This window comes from Alexandromys fortis, unplaced genomic scaffold (genome assembly GCF_014885135.2).
Source record: "Alexandromys fortis isolate MF-2015 unplaced genomic scaffold, M_Fortis_MF-2015_v1.1 scaffold_51, whole genome shotgun sequence".
NCBI lineage: Eukaryota > Metazoa > Chordata > Mammalia > Rodentia > Cricetidae > Alexandromys > Alexandromys fortis.
This window is the reverse complement of record NW_026067925.1, coordinates 879,922-891,884: the sequence shown is the minus strand read 5'-3', so window position 1 is coordinate 891,884 and position 11,963 is coordinate 879,922. Positions and strand designations below refer to the sequence as shown.

At 42.9% G+C, this 11,963-nt stretch overlaps 1 protein-coding gene across 2 annotated transcripts in view; it reads right to left on the bottom strand.

Annotated features, from left to right (window-relative positions):
* Positions 1-21: 21 nt before the first annotated feature.
* Positions 22-11,963, bottom strand: part of Cd84 (CD84 molecule) — a 38,556-nt gene continuing 26,614 nt past the window's right edge. The window contains exons 4-8 of one of the 2 annotated variants that reach the window (XM_050143103.1): positions 9,220-9,471; positions 8,722-8,859; positions 4,585-4,676; positions 3,585-3,647; positions 22-2,663 (exon numbers count right to left, since the gene is read on the bottom strand). In XM_050143103.1, the coding sequence (XP_049999060.1) occupies positions 2,598-2,663; positions 3,585-3,647; positions 4,585-4,676; positions 8,722-8,859; positions 9,220-9,471 (611 nt within the window). In that variant the 3' untranslated portion in view covers positions 22-2,597. The remainder of the gene's footprint in view (positions 2,664-3,584; positions 3,648-4,584; positions 4,677-8,721; positions 8,860-9,219; positions 9,472-11,963) is intronic. The other variant, XM_050143104.1, reaches the window with a different exon arrangement.

Below are 11,963 nucleotides of genomic sequence, written 5' to 3'. Positions count from 1 at the left end.
CCCCCCCCCCCCCCCCCCACCTCCCACTCACTCCTCAGAGAAGGCAAGGCACATTGCTTTGGGAAAGGTTCAAGGCCCTCCCTACTATATCTAGGCTGAGCAAGGCATCCGTCCAAAGAGAATAAGTTCCCAAAAACCAGTACAAGCAGTAGGGATAAATCCTGGTGTCACTGCCAGTGGCCCTTCAGTCTGCCCCAGCCATGCAACTGTCAACCACATACAGAAGGACTAGTTTGGTCCTATGCTTGTTCCTTCACAGTCTGGCTGGTGTTGGTGAGCTCCCTTTAGCTCAGGTAAACTGTTTCAGTGGGTGTACCCATTATGGTCTTAACCTCTTTGCTCATATTCTCATTCTTTCCACTCTTCAACTGAACTTTGGGAGCTCAGTCCAGTGCGCCAATGTGGGTCTCTGCCTCTGTTTCCATCAGTGACTGGACAAAGGTTCTGAGGTGATATTTAAGATATTCATCAGTCTGACTACAGGGCAAGGCCAGTTCGGGTACCCTCTCTTTTATTGCTTAGGGTCTTAGCTGAGGCCATCCTTGGTACCGGTACCACATCTTTATTCATTCTTAAGTCTAGGGGCATTTAGGTTATTCAGGAAAGCCTTTGTAAACAAACCGATAGGGAAATGAACAGAAGGTATTGAATGAAAATGAGGACACTGACTGCTCCTAGGTATGGTTGGAGATAAGGTTTTATTGTAGACGTGAGGGAGTGTACAGCCAGGGGCATCTGAAGGATTCCAGAGCAGAGAGAGAAAGTGGCAGATTGAACAAAGCCAGCAGAATAGACCACGCCGTGAAAGGAGAGAAAGAGGGGGTGGGGGTAGAGTGAGAGGAAGAGAGGAGAGAGGAGGGCCAAGAGGACCAAGAGAGAAGGAAGACTCAAACACACACACACACACACACACACACACACACACACACACACACACACACACAGAGAGAGAGAGAGAGAGAGAGAGAGAGAGAGAGAGAGAGAGAGGAATCAGAGGCTGGGAAGGGAAGTGAAGCCCCTGGGCTGGAGAGGGTTAGGCTAGGGGATGGGGTGGGAAGAGCAGAGAGAAGCCACAGGCTGAGTGAACCTGGCCAGCATACTCTTTGGTATGCTAACAGGCAACTCAGTTATTTATTTGTTCCAGGTTTCTTTGGGACCTGACAGATATCAACAAATTTTCAAAACAGAATGAATACAATCAACAGTAAGTATTTGGGCCTATGGGAGAAAAATTTCACCTGCCAGATAGGCAGAGTGAGGGCATAAGGACACCAGCACATTTACTGAAAACAAAAATCAGTTTAGCCTTATCAGAGGACAAGTTAGCAGTACCTCTCACGCTTTCAAATGTGCCCAGGACCTTTGTGGGACACGCAATTTTATTGTACCCAAATACAGCTCATTCCTACAGTGGAGCCTGGTATCCATGGGCATTTGAGATTTAGCTGGTAAGGATTGTTGACACAAATGATAGCCGTGGCCTCAAATGATCACATGCTGCCCTGTCCAGATGGAAATTCTTCCTCATGACTGGCAGCTGGTTTTGAGCTTGTGTGTGTGTGTGTGGGGGGGGGGGTGGTGGTGGTGCTGGGGTGAAGGAACTCCTCCTTAGCTTGAACCCTGTGCCTGTCTGAGCTGGCTGAAACAGCAGCTGGGGTGAAGCCAGTTTCACCATCTGCAATGTCATCTCCCAGGTTCCCTCTTATGTGCATGACTCTGCAGTCCTCAAGATCTCTTGGTTTGATGGTTTGGTTGCACCCACTTCCCTCAGGGTGTCAGAAATGTAGCTGGCCAATTCTTTTTGGAGAGTGAGGCTCTTGGGCATGGTGTCTTTTCGCTGAGGCTGTCTGAAGTAATACACAGGGAAGGAAAGCCTGGCCAGACAGGAAATCTTATGAGGCTTCTGAAGATCTCTAGCAGTCTAGTCTGTACTCTAGAGAATGTATGAGCCTGGCTGAGGGCCACAACTCAGCAGCTGCGTCCTGCATGATGGCTCCTGAATTGAGGAATGAGTAGGGGTAGCCTATACTTGGCTTGCCATGCCATGCGTTCAAGTGAGGGGTTACTTATACTCCAAGCATGCCTCTCCTAAGTTGCTTAAGGTACTGTAGCAACTATGGAGGCCATGCATCAGGTTTCCTTATGCATGTTGAGTCTGCAGAGAACATCCAAGTGTTCAAAATATTGACTGATATCTTCCCACAGCTGTTGGGTAGTGATGCTGCAGCTAGAGCTGACAATCCCAGCTATCTTCAGTCTTGTTTAAATGTGAGTGACCTTGATGATTTCATCCAGTGTGCCATAAAATAACTCTTCTATTTTCTGTGATGTGAAGAAGTTTGGGAGGTACCATGTTAGGGACTCTGTCTTGCTTCTTGCATAGAAAGGATTTGATAAGTAAGGACAAGTGTCCATAAGTCCATTTGGGTACAAGTAATGTCCAATAATAGAAGGTTTCCTGCTCTGCCTGTGTGTTTGGAGGTGGTGAGTTGGAATGCCATAGTATGGGACAGCCAGAGAAAGTCTTGGTCTCCAGGACACCTGTCCTATTGCTGCTTGTAACTTCAGTTCCTGGTGGGAGAACGCTATTTGCTCACCTAGACGATAATTTCATTACCCAAAGTCTTGGGACGTCTGTCATCCTTCGTGTTGTTTTTCCACACCTGAGCAAAAGAGGGAAATATGAAAACATGTTAGCTGAAAGATGTGGCTGGCTCAGTCCAGTCCCAAGAGGTAGTTAAGAAAACAGCACAGGGTGATGATGTCTTAGATTTTGCCAGTACTTAGGGAAATGGGGATGGCCAGGCTATTTCCTTTGGTGAGCCCTTTCCCTTTGCTCTATGTAGCTCGAATAATAAAAACCCAGAGACAGATATTGGGGTTCAACCTGAAGATCAGAAAAAAAAAAGCAGCCAGTCACTGGTTCTTTCCTCTACCTCAGACAGAAATGGTGATCCTGCCTTCACGAATCCTCAGAATGAAACTGGGCCTGAGAGCCGTCTCCTCCCACCTTTTATTCCTCTCTCATGCTGGGGTTAAGAATGTGTACCACTTCCACCCAGCTTCTATGACTAACTAATGTGGCTACTGGGATTAAAGGTGTGTGTCACCATTGCCTGGTCTGTATGACTGTAAAACAGGGTGGCTGTTTTACTCTCTGATCTTCAAGCAAGCTTTATTTACTAAAATACAAATGAAATGTCACTATAGCTCCAGTCACCCCATTTGGGAACTTCAGGGAACTTCTTAACCCAGAAAAGATAAGTAGAAGGGAATAGGGGTATTTGCCATTGGTTTTGATTGTTAGGCTTCAAGCAACATCCAGGCTGCATTATTTGTTCCCAGTTCAGCTTTAGTTCTTCCTGTTCTCCAGTGATTCCATTTTCACCTCCACATAAAGACAAGGAACTGCCGGCATCTCATCACTGCTAATGTCTCGTGTGACCTAGTACTTAGGATGCTAGGAGCAACTTTCCCATTGGCTCGAGAAGCCTTGAGCTTGCAATCAAATATTAGTGGATGGGATTCACCAGGGTAGGCAGAACAAGTGGGAAAAGAGAGTTAAAAAGCCATACAGGATTTACCTTCTCAGAAGGCTGCACTGAGGAGTAAATGGTGCTCATTGGCTCTTCCTTGCGGGGCAGCACCTGGAAAAGAGGTGTTTTCCCCCTCAGTGAGAATGCAGAAGACAGTCCTTAAGAGTCCCCCTTCCCAATTCTACTCTCTCCATCACCCATTTCTGGTCCCACTTTACTGGGTTGCCTCCTTTTCTGGCATCAGCTCTTGTTCCATCCAACTTTGGATCAGGTTAAGGTAGAGATAAGGATGATGGGTGGCAGATGGGTACAGCCTTGTAGCAAAAAAACCCTCCAAGAGCCAAGAGGAGGGTTCTGTGTGGTTTAGACTGAGTCTTGCTCAGTTGGGAGTTTAGCTTTCTGTGAGTTATGTGAATCTCTATTCTTATCCCTGGCAGTTCAAGCGGAGGGACAGACTAACCAGAGAAGCCCGAGTGTCTCCCTTTGGTCCTTGGCAGACTCCAAGGGAACAGGCTTGTGGAGGCACTGAAGGTGATCTTTGTGGAGGCGAGGCACAGGCAGGCAGACAAAAGGCAAAAGGTGTGGGTCAGAGGGAATAAAGAGTCTGAGAAATCAAGCTTCGGATAGACCAGCTAGTGCAGTTCCAGGGTGTTCATCTTCAGTTATACATCCTTGGAACAACCTTAGCAATGACTTTGCCCTGTAGGAACCGAACAGCATTCTCTGTCTCACGATAAGGACTCCTTCGTTGTTTAATCCCATCAGGGAGAGCTTCTTAGACACAGATCACATCTAAGCCATGGCTACTCCTTCCTGTGAAGCTCAGGGTTTTATACCATGGAAGCTGCCATGAGAAGAGAATGAATTATGCTTGCTTTCATGGGGAGATCCATGGCATCATTGCCTTAGCATAGTGTCTCTTGGCTGGTTCCTCCAGATTCTTGGCTGTAGCTTCTTTCTATGCAATGGCAAACAGTGGGCAATTGTTGGCCAAGACTCCTATTCTGCAGGTAGTGGTAGGATGCATTCATGAGTAGCGTCAGCTCACCTTGGCCTCAGGGATTTCATCATAGATTCTGGACTCCATGGGATGAGCATTTCTTGAAACTTCAGAGTATGCTGTTTCCTTTGAGACATCACCTGCCACAAATAAACATAGAACAATAGTCTGTGAAAGGCAGACAGGGTTTTAGAGACTGTTTCGTCTTATTTTATCTTTCTGTGGTAAAGAAATAAAACCCAGAGGTTAAATGGCCCCCACCCTACAGAGAAGGGTGCTTGGACCAGATGGTCTTTTCATCCCAAGGATTACATGTGTGATAGGACATATCTCATTCAAATCTCACCAACATCCCAGTGGGAATTTTTTTTTTTATTCCTGAGGTCCAGTTTAGCCTAAAGAGACTCTTCCCAGTCCTGTATGTAATTCAGAGGTAGCTCTGGCATTGATGACCGTGCATGGCTAGTGGACTTTTCACGTCAGGGTCTCAGTTGTTTAACCTGACTGATTCTAATTATACTCGCTGCTTTATTATCCTGGTGCACAGCCGACTATAACCACAAGCATTCATGAGATAGTTAAGCATCTATTAAGCTTTTTGTTTGTGTCAGGCTCCATGGGAGGCCTCAGAGAAACAAAGGAAGGGTACAAAGATCCTTAATTTTTAAAATTTCTGAGCTAGATGAGGCATTAATCTTTTTGTTTAGTATCAACACAGTGTTTTAGGGTCAAGTTGAAAAGAGATAGCCAGGATTTTGTGCCTTCTTATTACAGGACACCAAAATAGGTACAAATGATGGGTCAGATCTGAGATTACCCCAGGGCTCAGTAGTTCAGAGCTCATCTGGTCTCTGCCCCAGACTTAGTAAGGGACAAAGCGCTCTCAATTTTATTCATGGGTGCAAAAAATAGTCTGTCCCCATTTCTCTGTCTCTGTCTCTCTATCTCTGTCTCTCCTTACTCTCTTGGCTGTGAAAAGAAGAAAGATGTTTCTTTGAATAGACGTGGAGATCAAGCCTGAGGTATGATGACATTCCCTTTTGTAAATCTGATTGAGTTATGATGCATGTCATAAAACCTTTCCCTTAGCATGCCTCCTCTGTACCATTCTCAGGCCTGCCAATTATACCCGCAGGAACTAATATTTACCTAGTACCAGGGGCTGGGCTGACTATTACATGTATGTAATCTCCTTAATAAGTATATGCAGTAAACCCCATTATTATGGCTATCTTACAGCTGAGGAAATGGGATCTTAGAGAGCTAAAATAACTGGTGAAATAATAGTCAAGATGGAATTCCATGTATTTTGTCACAGTAATGAGAAAAGTAACTAATACATCAAGGGTCTACTTTGGTAGGACTCGAGGACCCCCCCCCCCCCCGTTATAGTTTGTAAGAATGAAGGGCCACTTTGTTCTCAAGGTGTAGCGCAGTTGGCAGCAGCACTTGTCCAGGGCGAATGTGTACGTATTGTGAGGGCTTAGTCTATCCTCTCCTCTCTCACTCCTTTCCCGCATTCAAGCATTGCTGTTGCTCGCCAGAGCAGGTGGGAGCGAGTGAGTGGTTGATGGTGCTTTTGCTGATAATTTCTGGCTCCTGGCAATACTTCCTAATCCAAAAGGTCCATAAGTCACCTAGGTTTCTCCTGGATGGTGAGTCCTCTCCTTTCCCTTCTGACCAATCCGCAGCAAGTGTGACACTGTAAAATTTTACCTTCAGGGTTGCTTTGACTTCACCAGCTGGAGAGATTTGACTGTTGAGTGAAACCAAATTTAGTCTCCATGCACCAGGAGAGTCTCTGGTCTCTTATATTTTTGGTTGTAAGCCTAGCCTTTTAACGACCGACCGAGCCGTTATCTCTCCAGTCTGAGAGTCTCTGTTCTCAAGCAACACCTTGGCTTACAAGCACATCTCCATGGAGATAGTGCAGCATAGCCAGGTATTGTCCTTGACACTAGGGTTCTGTTGCTCCCTCAAATGGTCCATTCTGAGTAAAAACATCACCTCTGGTAGGACCCACACGATGGGTCTCATGCCCATTATTCCCTCTGACTTAGCCCTGGGATGTATTCTGAAGAAGTGGTTCAAATTTAAATCACAGATTATCAAAGGAAAAATACCTCCCCTAGTTTTACTTTGCAATAAAACTTGACCCTTAATATCCACTCACAGGTCAAGAATGCTAGTCACCTCATGGCACACTGCTATAAAACTGGGTATTAAATCAATCTCCATTGTCATAATTTAGGTAAGGACATAGATCTCCTATATTTAAGCTTCATGGCCTCATCATAGTCCTCAAGCTGCAAGAGGGATGTTGGATGTGTCTTCCTAGATTGTTTCACACTGGTCCTTCTCCTTTAAAGCCAACTGTACACCCCTCTAAAGGTGTGGGACCTGGGAGCATGGAGCCTAAAAATGAGGTAGATTGAAGTCTCAAGCAATAGCCAGCTTTATTCAGAGCACCAGACAGTTTGTACTCTGAGGGTTAAGAAAAGTCACCCAAGTAAAGTGTATAGTCCCAAGGACAAGCCACATGTGGCAAGAACACATTTTCCACAGAGGCAAATAAACAAATAACAACAACCAGTTATGATGAATGACCTGAAGTGAACTCCCTCCTATCCCCACTCCGGGGAGGAGCACAGGAACACATTCCAACAACGGAAGAAACTGGGGTCACAAGGCTCTTGTTTTCTTGAAGTTTTCTCCCAATGCACTGAGAGTTCTCCTCATATGACTCCATTCCTGGACCACATTCCAACAATAAACCACAGGTGACATCTTTGATCACCTTTCCTTTGTTGCACTCAAGTCCATGCTCACTAGCCACTCCGTCTAGCAACTCTGCTTCCTCCCCTCACTCCTTCCTCTCTACACGTGGAGTTCTCTCCCACCGCCATCTTTCCTTACCCAAGTCTTTCCCCCCTCACACAATCTTAAGAGCTTCATATAGGGAATCCAGGGAAGAATGAAAAGTCATCCTCTCTTCAGAGAACATTCTTCCCTTCACAATGTGGCTAATGGATATCTTTGCACCATTTGGATGCATATGTGCACCAAGCCTCTCTGGATATTAGATAAAACCTTCAAAAACTAGACAAGGGATCCCAGGCTCCTTTCTTCACTTTATGAGACACAACCCTCCAGGTCTTTAATAACCAGGAGAATGTTGAAATAACTGCGTCGGGCTGCATCCCTGGCACCCGGCCGCCTGTATGGCTAGTTTATGCCCCAAAATAATTACCCGGAAACTGTATTCTTTTAAATACTGCTTGGCCCATTAGTTTTAGCCTCTTATTGGCTAGCTCTTACGTATTGATTTAACCCATTTCTAATATTCTGTGTAGCACCACGAGCTTGCTTAGCAGGAAAGATCTTAACCTGCATCTGTCTGAAGTGGGAGAATCATGGCGACTGCCTGACTCGGCTTCTTTCTCCCAGCATTCTGTTCTGTCTACTCCGCCTACCTAATTTTCTGTCCTATCAGGCCAAGCAGTTTTCTTTATTAGTTAACCAATGAAAGCAACAGATAAGATACAAGGCCCCCCTCCATCAGGAGAATCTATATCTATATATCTATGTATCTATCTATAACATATATACACACATACCTATAGATATATACATGTGTATATGTACAGATCAACTAGATAAAGCGAACCAGCCTCTGAGGGATGGATTCCTTTTGAAGAGCATGTGCAGCTGAATTTCCCAGTCATTACCCCATGTGGGTCAGTTCACAAAAGAACTCTCATTCTTTCGGGCCCTTGTTTACTTAGCCTTCTGGCATAATTGATATCCTTCAGATTAGAAGCCTTTAACCTTCACAAGGCATTGTCTCAGGAGTATCAACCATTACTGTCAGTGTTGGTGCCTGTCTCCACTATGATGACTTCTCAGCCAATGAGTTTTGTCCTTTAGCTTCTTGCCACCTCCTTCTCTAAAATACTACTTATGTCCTTTTAGCCTTATGGTTCTACAACCCTATGGCAGATCAGAAACCCCAACCAGAGACCTTGATGGGAACATCAGCTCTGAAGCAGCTCTAGTAGAAACAAGACTAGCAAATGCTCCTTTGGCTTTACCACTACGGTTCCCAAAATGATACACTCCAATCCATCCTGGCTAAATAAACGAACTCACTCCTGGGGAGAAAGAAAGCCCATTCTCACATTTTACCTTCCAGGTCAGTCCCATTGTGCCTTCTCTTGTAAAAATAGAATAGAAACACTGAAAATGGAATGAGAACAAGCAGAGGGAGAGCAACAGCCAGTCCACTTGGCAACACAGCATGGCGGACGTAGAAGCTTGAAATGTCTGGAAAGAGAAATTGTTGTGAGTCTTGGCTATCAGGAGAAAGGGCTAAGATTCTGTGCAGGTTTGTCTACTTTCATGGCCATTGTCAAAATGGGATGTCCTTCAGAGACTGCCAAAGCTCTTCAATTTATGGTCTGAATCGGAGAGTCAACCAGGGGCTCCTTAAAACACCCGGGAATGCTTAGCACTCCCTAGAGGGCTTTGGTCTTTCTCCCAGTAGGCTACTTGGGTGAAGATACACCCAGGCTAGTGTCAGCATGGAGGAGGCACATGCATGTGATGATTAGTCAAAGGTTAAGCCTTGAAGCTCTTCAGAGTGATTTCTGAGACTTTGCAGAAGAGACGGATGGAGCTGGTTACCTGTGCAGAGTTCCTGGGCAGTGACAGAGTTGGAGCTGTTGCTGACAGGGTTCTGGACAGTACATGTGTAATTCAGTTTTTGATCCTCAGGGGACTGGAAGATTTGAAGGACGTTGCTTCTCTCTCCAAAGGGACTCCAACTGTAGGTGACATCCTCTTCTTCTTTCTCCACAGAGCAGGTCAGTGTGACATTACAAGAATTGTTCACAAATGTTATTAAATTCTGTGTAATTGTTGGTTTTCCAAGCCGACCTGTGAGGAGAAAATATAGTAGCCTATAGTGAGCTGAAACCAACATCTATAACCTTCTGAGAACCAATTGTTAACTTTTCAGGAATTTGTATGATAGATGTTAATCACAGCATTAAAATTGAGTTATGACAACAAAGAAATTATACTAAAATTGTTTTTAAATTATTTTTGGTATTTTATTGTAGTCTGTGTGCTGGCGGTGAGTTACACACATTGCGTCCATGCTCTGTAAGGACATACCAGCAAGCATATTCTTTCAACCCTGTAGATCGCAAAATCAGCCACAGAAGGTTTTTTAAAAATGTTTTTCCTATAGTTATTTATTTTTATGTCACTCCCATTAAGCATTTAACAAGAACCTTTTTCTTTGCTTTTTGAGATTATGATGTAATTAGACCATTCCTTCCTTCCCTTTCCTCCCTCCAAACCTTAATATATACCCCTCCTTTTTTAAGTTCATGGCCTATTTTTCATTATTTGTTGCTATATATATATATACACACACACATATATATGCATATTTGCATACCTAATTTTTCACTTTTCCTTTTATTTGAAAATAGTTTCTTTTCTCACATGATACATTCTAAGAAAGGAAGGGAGGGGTGGTAGAGAGGAACTGGGAGGAGTAGAGGGAGAAGTTCTTAAACCACAAAAATTTGGAAATGTTGTAACTTTGGGTTTGATTTATTCTTTTGTCATTGATGTGCTTGAGAAAGCAATGGATGAAAGGTTACTAAAACAGATAAAACTTAAAAGCATATCATGTTTATAGCCATTACATTGTTAATATAAAACAAAATATCATATTGATCTAATATCTGTAAAACATTTTTTTTTGCCTCAGTGAAGAAGTTACTTATATTTAGGCATGTGGATAAATGCCTATAATCCTTGCATTTGGGAGTGTGAAGTGGTTTGCGTGAAAATGGCTCCCACTGCTTATATGTTTAAATGTTTAGTCACCAGGGAATGAAACTGAAATGATTAGAAGGATTAGGAGGTGTGGCCTTGTTGGACTAGGCGTGACTACTATTTCTTTGGGGATTTAACTTTGCTTATCTGTTTAAATTTCTTATCTGATCTTGGTTTAATTTTGGTAAGTGGTATCCACCACAAAAACTATCCATTTAATTTATATCTTTCAATTTAGTAAAACACAGGTTCTAAAAGTATATACTTAGGATTTTCTGGATTTCCTAGGTATCTGTTGTGCTCCCCATTTTCATTTGTGATTTTGTTAATTTGGATATTCTCAATCTGCCTTTTAGTTATTTTGGGTAAGTGCTTGTCTGTCTTGTTGGCTTTTTTTTTTTTCTTCAAAGAACCAACTGTTTGATTCATTGACTTTTCGTATTGTTCTCTTTGTTTTTATTTTGTTGATTTCAGCCCTGAGTTTGATCGTTTCTTGCCAAATACTCCTCTTATGAGTGATTACTTTTAGTTTTAGAACTTTTAGGTGTGCTACTAAGTTGCTAGTATGAGATCGTTCCAGTTTTTTTTTTAAATGTAGGTACTTAATGTTATGAACTTGCCTCTTATACCTGCGTTCATTGTGTCCCAAGTTTGCGTATGCTGTGTATTCTTTTTTAATTTTTTTTTTTGCCATACCAAAGTGAGTTTATTGACATTCCTTGAAGATGTATGATGGAAGGGAAAGTGTGACCTGAGTATTATGTAACATTTCTTTTGTAGATGTAAGCAAAGTCAGCCCAGTAGTATGGACGTCTGCTGCTAGTGACTAGAATAAAAATTTGTACAAAATTGTTACGAACATTTCCTCAGATAATGGAAGCTGCAGGAAGTGGACTAATGGGACGATATTTACTCTATATACTACCTCTAGGTACCTTGTATCTATTAGAACAAAGGGACTACATGTCATTAACAGGAAAATAATACTTTCTCTTTTGGACCTTGTGATAGCTGGAATAGTCACCCTGCACATGTATGATACAGTATTGCAGTAGTTTCAATAACAAACACCAAAAGACATAATAGTAATTATAATCATAATAACAACAACAAGAAGAATAATAAAGCACCACATTTTGTTATGTAAAGTTCTAACTACTTTCATGTGAAAGTGTTTCATCTTGACTGGGAATACATTTGTGGCAACTTAGAAATTTTCAGAACCCAAATTTGAGACATGTGGCTTGACACAGGGACTGACAATGAGATTGCATACTGTTAGAAGTTTCATGGAAAACTCAGCTCGCTGGCTTGCCGTACAAACATTCTTACTGGTGAATGACGCAGCTTCATTATTAACAGGAAAAATATTGAAATCTTTCATGAATCAAGCTTGCCAAAATATCATTTCACACTTCATTTTATTCATTAACTTTCCCAAAATATTTGTGCTATCATAGTGATGGTAGTAAAAACTTATCACAATGTTCTCCAGCTCATGTACACAGGATGTCATAGAGAATCCAGTAGTTCTAGATTAGTTCTGACTGTGAAGACTCAATTTCTATCGGGGAGAG